Source organism: Aegilops tauschii, chromosome 5 (assembly GCF_002575655.3).
Source record: "Aegilops tauschii subsp. strangulata cultivar AL8/78 chromosome 5, Aet v6.0, whole genome shotgun sequence".
Lineage (NCBI taxonomy): Eukaryota > Viridiplantae > Streptophyta > Magnoliopsida > Poales > Poaceae > Aegilops > Aegilops tauschii.
The window spans coordinates 243,472,999-243,488,830 of NC_053039.3; the positions used below are offsets into that span (position 1 = coordinate 243,472,999).

At 51.3% G+C, this 15,832-nt stretch overlaps 1 protein-coding gene across 1 annotated transcript; it reads left to right on the forward strand.

Moving 5' to 3' along the window:
• The first annotated feature begins 11,773 nt into the window (after nt 1-11,773).
• LOC109781939 (ethylene-responsive transcription factor 1-like) lies at nt 11,774-12,226 on the forward strand. The gene has a single exon (XM_020340527.1). The coding sequence runs from the start codon at nt 11,774-11,776 to the stop codon at nt 12,224-12,226; it is 453 nt and encodes a 150-aa protein (XP_020196116.1).
• Nucleotides 12,227-15,832: the final 3,606 nt, after the last annotated feature.

Genomic DNA, 15,832 nt, shown 5'->3' on the forward strand with positions numbered 1-15,832 from the left:
CAGAGGCAGCCGCCGCCATCTTCCACCGGTCCATCTCCAGAGCAGAAACTGACCCATCGACCTTGCCTGGTCTGCCGTCGACGCCACCACGATGCCAGACAACTCCACCATCCTACACGTATCCGTCCACAAGCGCCCGCCGCCGAACCTCCGCAGCACCATGCCATCGGGATCCGCCGTCGGCTTTGTGGTGGATGAGACACCGCTCTTCCGCTTGTCCCGTCCAACTAGCACTTGCTCCAAAACGATGCCCTCTAGAGGGACAACGGCATCAAAGGTACCGTCATCGTCCGATCCGATAGATCCAGATCTAGGGTTTCCCCCGGAGCATCACGAGTGGGGTGCCATGACCTGCAACAACGATGCCTTGAGAAGGGAACGACGTCATAGACCCCGCCATCGTCTGCCATGACCGAAGTCGGCGCGATTTTCACTGAAAGTCGCGTCCCCCCAACCTCGCAGCTGGCTGGAACCGAACTGGGCCACTTTTCGAAATAATAATAATAAGATTTTTAGTGGCAACAACTTAAGCCCACATCCTCTAAAGAATACAGCTTACCGAAAAGGTTTTTTTGTTTTACCGAAAAAGTAAAGAAAACAACTTGCGCCTACTTTTGGAGTTGATGCTGATAGATACTTGGCCCGGCCCGTGGGTATGAGGCAGGGTAACACTATATCAACTTCCATGTTAAGGACCCTAAAAAAACTTCCATGTTAAGTATAATATTACCCTATTTGCATGACAACTGATTGTGTTTTATGAACCTGCTCACATAGAGGACAAGTATGAGTGTCTAGTTCAATTTCCTGATGTTTGCAACAAATGTAGTGGAGTTGTGGTCATGGGAGATATCACCAGGAAAACCATTGAGAAGAATATGCCTTGTGTGCTTTCCAGATGGAGCCATGCCTTTAATTCCATCATAGAGGTGAATGGACTAAAAGAGGTACAACTCGAAGGGAGATTATATGCGTGGGCTAATAATTTGGAGAATCCCACCTTTGAAAAAGTAGATAGAATGTAGGTCTCTTCTGAATGAGATTTAGCCCTTCCTTTGGAAATTGTATTTGGTTGGAATCGAGAGGTCTTTGACCATGTGCCACTGCATTTGAATTCTAGGGTGCATCCCCTACGCTGTGACATCTTTAGATTTGAAATTTGTTGGCTAGAGAGATAGCTTTAGAGAGGAGGTGTGCAAGAGCTGGCCTGCTCCTACATAAATGGAAGGAGAAAGCTAGAAGGTTGAGGATCGGAAAGGATGCATATCAATTTTGAGTAAATTAGATTGCCTAGATAAGAAGAGCGAGTCATGTACTCTTAGTGTGAATGTTAAGGCTTCTTGAATGTTCCTCCTATAGAACCCATGGGCTGGACTGATGGCCCAAGGTGGAACCAACCTAGAGGGCCCCGCGTCCACCTACTTGGGCCGGTAACCAGCAATATGAGGCACCCTTGGGCAATAACACCATCAGTAGCTCCTGAACCGGTCTTCAAGTTTGGCATCTCGATCAACAACGATGTGCAACATCGTCTTCTTGCTCGCCGAGGTTAAAACTAGTTCTTCGTGGCCCCTTAACATCAACTGTGGAATCTCGTCCTCGAATGGCCGACCTGATCCCGAAATCGGACAAAAAGCACTCCAGTCTTGAATTGTCGATGAAGATAAACGGCATGTGCAAAAAAATCTGCCAAGTCTGCTCCCGAGAGCTAATTTCTCACGAACATATTTTTAGATCTGTGAACATGTTTTTGAAATCACAAACATTTTTTGAAATCACCAACATCTTTTAATTATCATCGAGTATTTTAATTGAAAAGCAACAACAATTTAAAAGAAAATGGCCAACAAAACTGCTCTAATTAAAACAAAGAATCTTGTGCGCTAGCTTCGCATCCTTATATGGGTCGACCCAATCACGTTTGCTCGCCTCCTGCGCCCTATGTGGAGCGCTCCTACTCAGGAGCTTGGCATTTCCTATTTGGTGCTTCAGGCGCCCGATACTATTCGTTTTACTAACGGGCGCACATACCCTTGTCACGTTGGGCCGGCCCATTTTTGACATCTTTTTTTCTGTATCTAATCTGCAGAAAGTGTGCGAGAGCTGGGATTTAAACCAAGGACGAGCGAGTTTAGTGTAAGACATGACAACCACCCGACCTTCACTTTGTTGTGATTTATTACATTTTTTTGTCTTTTCTTCTGTCTTCTTCTTTTTTAAATTCAATGATCTTTAAAAAAAATGATGAACTTTTTCAAATTCGATTAACTTTTTTCAAATTAAATGGATTTTTTTTTCAAATCAATGAATTTTTTTCAAATTCATGACTTTTTTCAAATCCATGAACTTTTTTCAAATCATGTTTCTTTTGTTATTTGCGTTTTTTTCTTTTTTTTTCTCAAATGCAATCGTGTACATGGGCCGTTGTGTGGATGCCACGGAGCCGAATAGAAAAGCTCCCAGTGCTCGGCCAACCACCACCCACCCGGCCGCTCGCGTGGGCTCACCCACCAGCGCCCTCGTTTGCTCAGTTAGGCTCCATTCGCTGGCTCGTTCACCAATGTGAGTACAACGGCCACTGATCACACCATTTGGCCGTTGACTTTTGTAAAAAATAAGTTTATGAATTTAAAAAAGTGTAAAATAATAAACAAGTTACGAGTTTTAATGCCGTACACAAATTTGAAAGAAAATGCGGATTTGAGAAGTTCATGGTTTTGAAAAAGTTCATGAGTTTGAAAACAAATCATGAATTTGAAAAATGTTCACGGATTTGGAAAAAGTTCACGCATTTTAAAAGTGCATGAATTTTAAAAGTTTCATGGTTTTTAAAAATAGTTTGTGGATTTTAAAATTTTCACACATTTGAAAAAAGTTTAGGAATTTTAAAATGCAATGGATTTGAAAATATTCGCAGATTAAAAAAAGTTGGTGGAGTTGGAATAGTTTCAACAATTTGAAAAAGTTCACACATTTGAAGAAGTTAACGAGTTTGAAAAAAAGTTCACGCATTTAGAAAAGTTTAAAATTTTGAAAGATTTCATGAGTTTGAGAAACTACCATAACTTGAAAAATGTTCGTGGATATGAAAAAGCTAGATGAATTTAGAAAATGTAAATTTTAAAAGAGAATATGAATTAAAAAAACAGAACAAACCAAGAAGAAGAAGGAAAATTGAAAAAGAAAAAGATATATAAAAGTTGAAAACAAGGAAAAAAAACCTGTCCGAAATCGAAGAAGACCAGCCCGAAACAAATTGGAGGTCTAGAAGGTTCTCAAAACTGGTGAGTATGAATAAAGTTACATGTGTTTCTCAAACAAAAAAAACTGGTCAAGGCGAGACTAGTATGGGCCGGCCGATTTATCAGAATGGGTGCGCTGCGTACGAATACACTTTAACCAGCCCGTTAAGCGCTGAACAGCCTTTGGGCCCTACGGATAGATTTCGGCCCTATGTACAAGATTCGTCGTCCGTATAGTACTGTAACTGAAAAAACTTACCCATGTAAGTGCAAACTTTCACCTAAAAAAAAATGTAAGTGCAAACTGAAACGGATACAGCTTAGCCTCGTGGAACCAAATATACACGATAATACGTTCTCTCTAAAAAAACGATTATATTCTTGTGAACGGTCACGAAGCAGTGAAGAAGATCGATCAAACTAGCTAGCTAGGTGGATCGTGGATGCCTGATGGCCAACGACCTGGAGAACCAGAACCTCCTGGACGAGCAGCTCGTGGCGACGACGGAGCCCGAGGAGGCCGGCAGGTGGGTGGTCATCGTGCTCGTGGGCGTCCTGACTCTTTTGCTCACCGTCGTGGCATGGTCCTGATCGATGTCTACCTGTACGACCAGTCACCTCACACCACCAGGCTGACTGTCGCCACATTTGTCGTTGGGATGGTCGTCGCCACCGTCGCCGCCTGCGCCTGGGTCGTCTTCTTGTGGATCGTCGGCGAACGGGAGATTGGGAATCCGGAGGGATTTAGATTCGTAGATACTTTATTATCGATCTAGTTGTAACTCTGGTTAATCCACCAGTCCAACAACTGACATATATGTATATACAAAGCTTCCACGTACGTAATCACTTCATAATAGTTTACTACTACATGGTCAAAGTCTAGTTCTTATGTGTTAAAATAGACCATCTACATATTGATGGTCTCCCTTCGCTAGTGGACCCCGCGTGCCTCCCCCCGCATCGCCCCCCGCGTGGCGGCCGGGAGGCTCCCAGATCCCATCGCCCGGACTCCACCTCTCCTCCTCCTCCTCCCTCGCCGCCGCCCAAGGGCACGGCCAGGCGAAGCCTTGCTGTCGCCGGCGGCGGCGGGGACTCGTGGGGCTGGCGCGGGCCGGCAGCTTCGCAGTCTGGTGCGTCGCGGTCGCCAAGGACGGCGGCGGCGTGACCAGATGGGTTCGCGGCGGCACGGCCGGATCTGGGCCCAGGTGTGGGCCTTGGTCGCTGGATTGCCGTCGGCGCGGTGGCGGGTGCGACTCGTCGGCAGCTGAGAGGATCCGCCAAGATTCTACCCTTGTCTGGTCCTTGCAGCGCGGGCAACCCCGGGGGAAACCCTAGATCTTCTTGGGATCGAGCGATGGCGGTGCTTTTGCGTCGTAGTCCCTCTTCAGGGCATCGTTTTGGAGTTTACTCCGGTTGAAGGGACCAGCGACGCTGGCGGCGCATGTATGGTGGAGCAACTGCCGATGAAGACGCACCGACTACGGTCATGGCGGACGATGGCGGCGTATTTGATGTCGTTCCCTTGTCGAGGCATCGTCGTTGCAGTTTGCATCGTCAGGCTCGGGATGCTCCGGGGGAACTCTAGATCTGGGTCTTCCGGATCGGGCGATGATGGTGTTTATCACTTTCCCTTTTGGGGGCATCGTTTTGGAGTAAGTGCTCGCTGGAGGGATGGTGGAGTGGTGCTTTATCCCACACATTGAGGGCGGCCGATATCGGCGGCATGGCGCTGTGGAGACTCGGCGTCCGATGCATGGTGATGGACTCGCGCAGGAGGAGGTAGCTGTCTGGCGTCATGGTGATGTCGATGGCAGAGTGGCCAGACAAGGTAGAAACCTCAATATCTGCTCTGAAAACGGGCCTATGGAAGATGGCGGTGACGACACATGCGAGTGCGTCAGACCAGTTTGTGCCCCAGACCCGGTATGTGGCTTGGCTGGGCTTCCGGCTTTTGATGTTAGGCTTAGGTGAGTGGTTTGGGTAGTGGCCCAGCTAGCACCCCTTCATCATATGGATAGGAGTAGCGGCAGATGTTGCCAAAATGACGGTTTCAGGCATATTGTTGTAATACTTTGTAAGGTCCTCGAGAATAATCAATAAAGTGGCTGCATGCATCTTCCAGATGTAGAGACCGGGGGTCATCCTCCTTTTCTAACAAAATCTATGTATTAACACTAGCGTGTCAAGTTCGACCAACTCCAACACAAAGACCTAAACGGATACGGATTTTGTATTTTTTGTCCGTTTAGATCATTTGTCCGCCTAGCGGACATGAGCGGACACATATGGACTGTGTCACTAATTAATCTAAACTACCTTATCAACTGAATATGTGTGATTAATCAAAGCTTACAGATATAGTCTATAATGAAGGGTTGCATCTGCACCTTTTCCATCATGGCACTCGGCCCTAGTGATAAGCTTAGCAAAATCATAAAAATATCAATCATGAAACATATTAGATACTAGGCATCAACCCTAATAAATCTGACATCTACTCCCGACGGTGCCGGACCGGCAGATGGCGGGCATCGTGGTGAACCTGCCGGTGCATGGGACATACACACGCAATTAGTCCAGTCAGCACGTCGGCGGCGTTGGTTATTCGCTCAGATCGATTCATCAACCAACATACTCACATATGCCCATGCAATTTCACCTATGGATCGGAGTATGTAATTAACTAAGAAGGAAGGAACGAACACGTCATTTGGTATCGGGGTTGGAAATACGTACGCGGGGACGAGGAACAGCATAAAGGTAAAGGCATCACCTGCACGCAGATCAAGAAATAAGGCAACGTAAATAAGTAAGACTAGCCACAATAGGTAGCAATATAGATTAATAACATGCACATGTTAGAGCAACTCTAGCAGATCCCGCAAAAATTCGACCTGCAAAACACGATTTGTGGTTTCACTTAGATCATGTTTGCGGTCGAAAACATGCGCGGCAGAACAGAACTCGTATCAAAACCTGCATAATTTGAAAAAACACTTTCGCGGAAGAAATTGTACTAATAGTTCATCACATACTACATAGTTCATCACATACTGCGAACGGCGCCGGCGGCTCCGGCTCCTCCTCGTCGTCCGACCACTCCCTCTTCACGAGGAGGAAGCCCGCGCCGGAGGACGAGGAGGATCCGGCGTAGGACATCGCGGAGGAGAAGGACGCACGCCGGTCGTACTCCTCCGTCTCGCGGCGGTTGAAGCTCGCCGGCTGCGACATCCCGTGGTTAGTCCACCTCCGGGCGCCGCGCTTCCTCGCGCCGTCTGACCGGACGCGCCGCTCGCGCTCACGGTCGGATCTGCTGCCGGAACCGCGTCCGGAGCTCCACATGCGCCCCCACATGGCGGCTGAAGGCGTGGCGGGTGGTCGCCGGCGGCGAGAAATTGGAAGAGAGGAAAGGGGAATCGGGTGGCTCGCGGCGGCGGAGGGATAGGGTTTGGACCCGCAAAAAGGTCGCGGAACCGCAGTTATACTGCTCGGGGCGTGCGGATTGCGGGCTGCCGCAAAAATTTTTGCGGGCCGGGCGAGTATGCGGGCTCTGTTCTGGCCGGAAAATTGGGCCGAGCCCGCATACTCGCCGGAATTTTTGCGGGCCGGGCGTTTTGCGGGGTCTACTAGAGTTGCTCTTACTAGTCTATGTTACTTACCTCTATAGTGGGAGTAACATATGTGTGGAACATGCAACACTTCATTTATTAGGCTATAGACTCATTTTGCCTTGATATATGTGATGTTATTCATACTACGACTAGCCACAGTGGGAGCAGTAACATCGAGTCTCAGCGAATTTGCTTATGTGGCAATGAGTTAATAAGGAGAGAGGTAGTTTGAGTAACTTAGCTAGTTACTGTAACATCACATGTCTCAATGCAATATGAGTCTATAACCTAATAAATGAGGCATTGCATGTTACCATACTTATGTTACTACCCACTATAAAGGTAATAACATAGTCTAGGGATATGTATATGTTACTAGTGTATGTTACTCTCCATTGTAAGAAAAAGGGTTTCCCCCGCTTTATATTATAAAGCACCACATCCAGCATACAACAGACATACAACAACAGAAAAAAAGAGCAAGAACGGTAAAGATACAAGACACCGGAAGAACCGCTAACTCGGTTAACTCGAACCTGCCTACGACACGACAAAGACAGGGAAGTAACCCGCAGCCGGAGGAAGCCACACATTGTCAACTCCACCGAGGCCCAAACAATTCCGATCGACCGGCTGTCTCTACCTCCGAAGACGCCGTCGGCAGGTAAAGCCGCTCACCCGAGCGGAAGGCCGGACCAACAGGACGCCATGGAGAGGACGCAAGCACGGCCGCCTCACCTTGCACCGCCACATCCCATACTTCATCACCGCCGCAGCCCGGATCAATGTCGACCGAAGGCAGCCAAGCCGGAACACCACTGAGGAAGACACCCCTCCACCTGCGAAGCCTCGACCACCCATCCGCCAACCAAAGGTGGCGCCTTCAAGAAGGACCACGACGCCATAGCGCCATCACCACCCAACCGAAGGGTTTGGGCTTTCGCCCAGGTCGCGGAGGAAGAGGGTGGGGGGAGGACCTCGATGCCGCCCCTAGAGGAGACGCCAGAGCGTCGCCGGCACCGTGGACGCAGCCGCAGACCAAGGGTTTCCCCCGGTCCAGCCCTCCAAACCCTCCATCCCCAACCAGCCGCGAGCACCGGGCACACTGATGCCCGCCTCGCAGGCCGGCGAGGCAAGAAGAGGCGCAGGGGAGGGGGCCGCCGTCAGATCCGCTCCAAGGGGCCAACGGGGAGACCCCCGGAGCCAGCTCCGAGCCTGCCGCTAGCCCGCCGCCTACGCGGCCAGACATGGCGGCCTTCCGCATCAGCACCGGCCACCCACCGCAGGGGAGCCGGTGCGCCGCCCGTCAGTGGCCGCCGCCACAGATCCGGCGCCGCACGAACAGGAACCCCCGCCCGCGCACGCGCAAGGACCACCACCACAGAGCCCTTCGCACGGCCGACCAAGCACCAGTCCCGCCGCCACGCCGCCGCGCCCTCTGCTCGCGCTGCGCCACCACCCGTCCACGCCGGCCCGTGCCAGCCCGTGACAGAGCAGGGGAAGAGATGCCCCGCCGCCGCCGACGCAGACAGGGCTTCGCCCGTCCGCGCGAGCCGGCGGCGGCGAGGGGGGAGGGGAAGGGGAGGGGTCGGAGGCCGGCGGCTAGGGTTTCCCCTCCGCGGCGCTCGCGGGAGCGACCGGGAGGGGGAGATGGGGGGCGTTTTTCGGCCTCAGATCTGTATCTTGAAGAGCATCGTTACTCTTCATTGTGGCTAGTCTACTACTAGTAACTAGCTATGTTATCACTTTTCTCCATTTTTTCATTTATTGCTTGCCACATCATCTATTTTATTTAGATATGTGTGATATTACTATATATGTTACTTTTATTGTGGGTAGTCTAAGATCTCTCGGAACATGCATGCAGTAGGTGGGTAGATCTAGCTTGGTCGGTATTGGGTGCAAACCGGCGAGCGCGATGTTGGCTAGCGTCGCGGGCGCAAGATCCATGGAGAGCATCATCGCTGCCTTAGACCGTACCCCTGCAAGCAAGCCACAAGATACGAGGCGAGTCACGCACACGAACGATACGCACTTGCACGGACGCACGCACGCATGAATGCATCACATACTCTCCCAAGAAAGATCAGTAAACACGCACGCATGAACACACCCGGCAGCACTCACATCCCCGGCGGCCGGTCACATACGCATGTAATTCTATGCAGATACCCAAGGTGAAGGCCAGATCGCACAAGAATGGAACGGCGAGTAAAGAAGGCGATCCACGCAAGAAAAAGGCAGTGGTACGCACCCCAAGTGCAGTGCCGATCGATCGAGGACGGCGGCCGGCCGGAGCGGAGTGGGAGGCGTGGAAGCGGGCGCTGGCTGGCGTGGAATGGCGAGGCAGGCTAGCTTTATATGCAGCCCGGCTGGGCGAGACGAGCACGGAATCAACACGTACGACGCCGCAGGCCATGGCAGTGTGTGTCAGGGGCTAGTTGCTGGCGTCAGCGTTTTACCGAATTTTTTTTTCACGGCGTATCATATTTTTATAGAAGGCAGAAAACAATTACAAGACTCTACTTCTTGTTGCGAACAACAAAAGTAGCACACACCGGACTAATCCGAAGATTAACCCTGCACACGTTACAACACAACGCACGGAGCCTGCCCTAAGCAAAAACATCTAAGCCGCGTCTCTACCGACGACAAAACATCTAAGCCGCGTCTCTACCGACGACGGTCACCTCGAAGAGCAATAGCTAAACCCGGATCTCCCTTGTCGACGCACCAACCACCTTTGAATGCCTAAAAGGAGATGGCGAGTGGGTGGCGGGACTCGATTGATCCCTACAAAGCCATCGTCTTTGACTCTCCATCGACGGCGTACATAGCGCCGAAGAAGATGTACTTGGACCAGCGGTGAGCACCGAAGAACCGCAACATGAAACCTCCCAGCCATGTCTCCCCACACGATGCTCCCAACAGAGTAACGCCGCAAAGACGCCGCCATCGCCGATCCGAGAACGAATCTTGGCTTTCACCCGGAGACAACCACCCAAGTAGGAAAGGGGGGATGCCGACACACCTCCGCGACGCCTCCAAGGAGGGGAACGACACCCACAGGCGCCATCGCCGCTAGCACCGACCAAAGACGGGCGGGATTTTCATCCGTGTCGTCGCACACCACCATCCCTGCCCACCTGAATGAGGCCGCTGTCCATGTTGACTCACTCCGCCACCACCGCAGCACCTCGCCAATGTGATGAAAATGTCGCGGAACACCGACACCCCGCACAGCCGAAGATACGCAGCCCTTCTTCCTCCTCCCGCACAGCAAGATCCCGCAGCTCCAGATCATCCACCGCTATCGGCACAGCCAAGGACCGCCGCACCACATGCAGCAGCCAAACACACCCACTCCAGGCAGCATCCGGCAGCAACACAGCGGTCGCGGCCAAGGGCCTACCCCAGATCCAGAAATGCCACCAGGAGGCCACCAACCACCACGGCTGGGCGCCGCCACCAGGAGGCCGCCGCCGCACACCAGGACGAGTGCCGCCTCCTCCAAGACGATCCGCGCTGCCGCCGCACACCAGGACGAGCGCCGCCTCCACCATGGCCGAGCCGCGCCGCCACCACCATGGCCGAACCGCGCCGCCACCACTCTCCTACGCCGGCGCCTCCCGAACGGAAACACCCTCCCGCGCCTCCTGTGCAAGATCCGGCCGTGCTCCGCCCCGCCGCTGCGCCCCTCGCCGTGGACCACCGCACCGGAGAAATCCACCCACGCCGCCCGCTGACGCCGCTCCCTCGCGCGAGGGAGGCCCGTCGGGGCGCGCTCGCCATGCCCGCCGCCTTTGACGGCCGGGCGCCGCCACCACCGCCGGCGCCGGCGGCAGCGACGGCTGGGGGATCTCGGGAAGGGAGGGTTTCTGGCGCTAGGGTTTGGGGCCTCCGGAGCCGCCCGCGCGTGCGGCTCGGGAGGTTCGTCCTTCAAAGTTCCACCTACTTGGTTTCGGGGGGAGAAAAGGTTGGTTCCTACCGCATCTTCTGATGATCCTCCCTTGCCGTGTCAGGAGCTGTCCCTCCATGCACTTTTCATCATGCTGCCTTGTCAAGACTGCATTCGCGGCATTGCATGGTCATACGAGTATTAACGACGAGGACGTAATTAAGTAGGTCGGTCGGTTGCCCTTCGCCTTCCTTGTACACTGTTTTGGTGGAATCCAAACCATCTTGTTACTACTTCCTCTCTCTTAGTTTACAGGACGTGCGCGTACCCCTAGGTCATCAGTTTAACCAACCTAATACAAGTCGTATATTACAAAAAATATGCCAATATAAACTTCAGATGTTATATTTTCAAACGGTTTAATTTTTGTGTTATGTAGTTTATATTAGGGTGATAAAATTGACAACCTAAGTATACGTGCAGCACTTGTAAACTGAAACGAAGGGAGTATTAATCTTGTATACCTGAGAGTGTGTATACGTTTCTATGTATATACCAACCCTGTCAAATAAAGAGCACGTCATTTTCCCTAACCTAGCCGCCGCCACGTGAAGGCAACTAGGGAGACGATCCTCTACCTTCGATCTACACATGCCAGGGCTGGTTCCCTCTCCCTCCGACTGCTGCTCCAGCGGTAGGAGGGAGGCGGACCCCGTTCCTCCGCTCTCTGTAGTTAGAGCATCTTCAACAGGCGCGGCAAAAGACGCGCCCGCGCGGTAAAGTTTGGTTTTAGCGCGCGCCGGCTGGTTCCGCGCGCTCCAGCGGTGGCGGGAACTTACCGCGCGCGGGAAGCGTTTGCGCGCGCGCGGGAGAAAGCGGCACGCGGTGCAGTAGATTTGGCGCGCCGCTTCGCGCGCGCCTATAAAATCCCGCGCTCGCCACGCGCACAGAACACAGCCACGCGCCCTCCCCTCGCAACCTCGCCGCTTCGCCGCTTTCCGCGCCACCACCGCGCCGCCATGCCGCCGCGCCGCCGGGGTTCTTCGGGCTACCGCGGCGTCCGCGAGCGCCCCAATGGCTGGTACTCCGCCGAGATCCGGTCCGGCGACGTCCGGCTCGGCCTCGGGTCGTTCCGAAGCGCGCACGAGGCGGCCCGCGCGCACGAGGCGGCCCGCGCGTACGACGCGGCGGCGTGGCGCTTGGAGAGGCCCCGGTCGCAGATGAACTTCCGGGACGTCTTCACGCGCGAGGAGGCGCAGCGCGTCGCCCCTCCGCCGCGTCTCATCACCGACATGGACCGTGCCGACCGGCGTCGGCGGAAGGCATTGGCGAATGCGCAGTGCGATATCGTTGAAGCAGGTGGGAGGTCGATCTTCACGTCAGACGATGAACGTTGGGACGACATATGGCTCGATACCTCGGACAACACCGACGAGGATGATGATGGTGATGATGGTAGCGACTTGGAGTAGTTTCTATCTATGTATGCCGTAGTAGTTTCTATCTAGTTGCACCGTAGTTCTATCTATCTATGCTTTCGAACTATCTATCTAGTTGCACCGATATAAAATACCTTTGTATCGTTTTTTATCTATGTAATTTAAAAATGTTGTAGAATGAGCGCGCGCTGCATTTTTTGCGCGCTGCTGGAGCCAGCGCTGCGCGCCGCACCAAACCAGTTGATAGGCGTGCGGCAAAGCAGTTTTTAGCGCGCGGCGCGTTCGGCGCCTATTGGAGACGCTCTTAGGGTTTGGTTTTGTGCCGTTGGGGTTTGGTCATGTGTTAGTGGAATTTGCTGATTTTTTTATCAAAAACAAATGGCTCCCATACTTTCTTCAGCCTCCAGCCGTTCCTTCTCTAGCCTGCTTTCCAGCACTAGACCGGCGGCCTGCCGTCGCCTCAGTGCTCGCCTTCCCCTAGCCTCCTACACCATAGTTCTACCGCCGCCCTCGACCGTCCCTCTAAACATTGCACCCCGACCAGATTTCTCTGATGACCCACATCAGTTAACTAGCTTCATCGCCTTCACCTAGGATCGCGCAGCCCGCTATCCCTTGCAACACCCTCCCCGCCTCTGACGAGGTCTTGGCTCGGTCTCATTGGGGATGACGCTCTTCGCTCCCACTCGTCACATCGCCTAAGCTTTAGCCATGCTGTGAATTCGACCGACCCGTGAATTTTAGATATATGAGATTTAGCAAACGCAAAATAAAAAGTTTCTATACCACTGTTAAGCCCCCCATAGCGTACTTAGGTCGATCATGTACATGCATGCAACATCAACGGCGTGAGCAAAGCACGTCCAACCCTTATAGTAAATGTATCGTGGTTCTTAATTTTTAAGGTCTCATAATCAACTAACGTCTTCAATTTGAAATCTGGTCATCTAATTTTGACCAGGTTAAACAATTTTTCAAGAAGCTCTCTCACTTAGTTCTTTCAGTTCACTTGGCCGGGTCAACAATTACTCATGAAGCTCTCTCTTTTGATTCTTTTAGTAATGTGCTCCTTAATTTAGGAGCTTTTTCATCGATTGAGGTATTCAATTATGTATTTGGTTCATATTTTGACTGTGTCAAAAAAAATCAGATCAATCGACAACAACTAACCTATAAACCATATGAACCCTGCGCACCTCTCGTCAACTAGGAAAAACAGCGCTAACATGTGGTATTGTAGCACAAATATAGTACATGAAAACCGAAGCAGAAAATTTCCCCACATAGCTATAGGATGATTGGCAGATAACACAGAATCACACTACGAAAGGCCCTCTAACACCGTGTTATAAATAGAAAGAATAACACACTCCATCATCTTCCCCACACGCCAAATCAAATACTCCCACGGTTCTAGAATATATGGTGTATTTGTTTTTGGAAAAGTTGATTTTTTAAACTTTGACCAAGTTCAGAGCCCAAAAAATCAACATCCACAAATACTAAATAAAAAAATAAAAAGTCTATTTCATGGTGAATTTAATTATACCAATTTGATATTATGGATATTCATACAAATTTGATATTACGAATATCGATATATTTCTCTACAAATTTTATCAAACTTAAAGAGATTTGATTTTTTCAAAACTAATGCATCTTATATTTTTGGAACGAGTAAAAAATTATGAAAACCTAACAACACCAAGGATGCAGCAAATGTGCCAACGCTTCTATCCAGTATACTATAAACTTTTGTTGGTTAGAACTTGGCCTAAATTACGAGATGACCCAATGTACTAATCTTGTATTCTTGTGGTAGTAGTACGTTTGAGGATATGCAGTGGAGTAACATTGACCACACTTACAGGCTTACAGCTACGTACGCCGCGGGTGCAAAATATGTCTGCGTCATCTCATGCTCATCAACTAACCCAGCATCAGATTAAGAGCATCTCCAACAGCCGTCCAACGTGTTGCGCCTTAAAAACTATTTTGCCGCGCGCCTATCGCCTGATTTGGCGCGACGGGCAGCGCTGGCTCCAGCAGCCGCGCTAAAATGCACAGCGCGCGCAGCTCTACCAGCGCGCAAAAATGAAGCGCGCGTGACACTCGCACAAACAACTTTATGCATTTCAAACACAAGCAAAAAGATCAAACACAAACAAAATAAATAGTTCAATTTCGCTATTACAACTCAAACAAATAGTTTATCGTTCAATACAACAAATAGTCAACAATACAACAAATAGTTCAACAATACGATATCAAACGCACAAATCATGATGCTTTGTCACCCATTCCAAGCCCACCACTCCTCAATGAGATCCTTCTGAAGATCATCATGCGCCGCGGGACGTCGGATGGCATGATAGGAGTCAACAAAAGGGCCACCCTTTCAGCCCTCCGTCGCACTCGCACGGGATGTCTCAAGAGCTCATACTGAGAGTAGTCTACATCTTGGCCACGCTCATTCTCGATGATCATGTTGTGCATGATCACACTGTTGGGGAACGCAGTAATTTCAAAAAAAATCCTACGCACACTCAAGATCATGGTGATGCATAGCAACGAGAGGGGAGAGTGTAGTCCACGTACCCTCGTAGACCGTAAGCGGAAGTGTTATGACAACGCGGTTGATGTAGTCGTACGTCTTCACGATCCGACCGATCCTAGTACCGAAAGTACGGCACCTCCGCGATCTGCACACGTTCGGCTCGGTGACGTCCCACGAACTCTCGATCCAGCTGAGTGTCGAGGGAGAGCTTCGTCAGCACGACAGCGTGATGACGGTGATGATGAAGCTACCGGCACAGGGCTTAGCCTAGGCACTGCAACAATATGACCAAGGTGAATTATGGTGGAGGGGGGCACCGCACACGGCTAAGAGATCAATGATCAACTTGTGTGTTCTAGGGTGCCCCCTGCCCCCGTATATAAAGGAGCAAGGGGGGAGGCCGGTCGGCCCTTGGGGCGCGCCAGGAGAGGAGGAGTCCTCCTCCTAGTAGGAGTAGGACACCCCTTTCCTAGTCCTACTAGGAGGAGGAAGGGGGAAGGAAGGAGAGGGAGAGGAGGAGGGAAAGAGGGGCGCCGCCCCCTCCTTGTCCAATTCGGACTCCACAAGGGGGGGGGGGGCGGACAGCCCTAAGGCCCCCTCCTCTCTCTCACAAGGCCCATGTTGGCCCATTAGTTCCCCTGGGGGTTCCGATAACCCCCCGGCACTTCGATAATTATCCGGTGACCCCCGGAACTCATCTGGTGTCCGAATATAGTCATCCAATATATCAATCTTTATGTCTCGACCATTTCGAGACTCCTCGTCATGTCTGTGATCACATCCGGGACTCCGAACTATCTACGGTACATCAAAACACATAAACTCATAATACCGATCGTCACCGAACGTTAAGCGTGCGGAACCTACGGGTTCGAGAACTATGTAGACATGACCGAGACACGTCTCCGGTCAATAACCAATAGCGGAACTTGGATGTTCATATTGGCTCCCACATATTCTACAAAGATCTTTATCGGTCAAACCGCATAACAACATACGTTGTTCCCTTTGTCATCGGTATGTTACTTGCCCGAGATTCGATCGTCGGTATCTCAATACCTAGTTCAATCTCGTTACCGGCA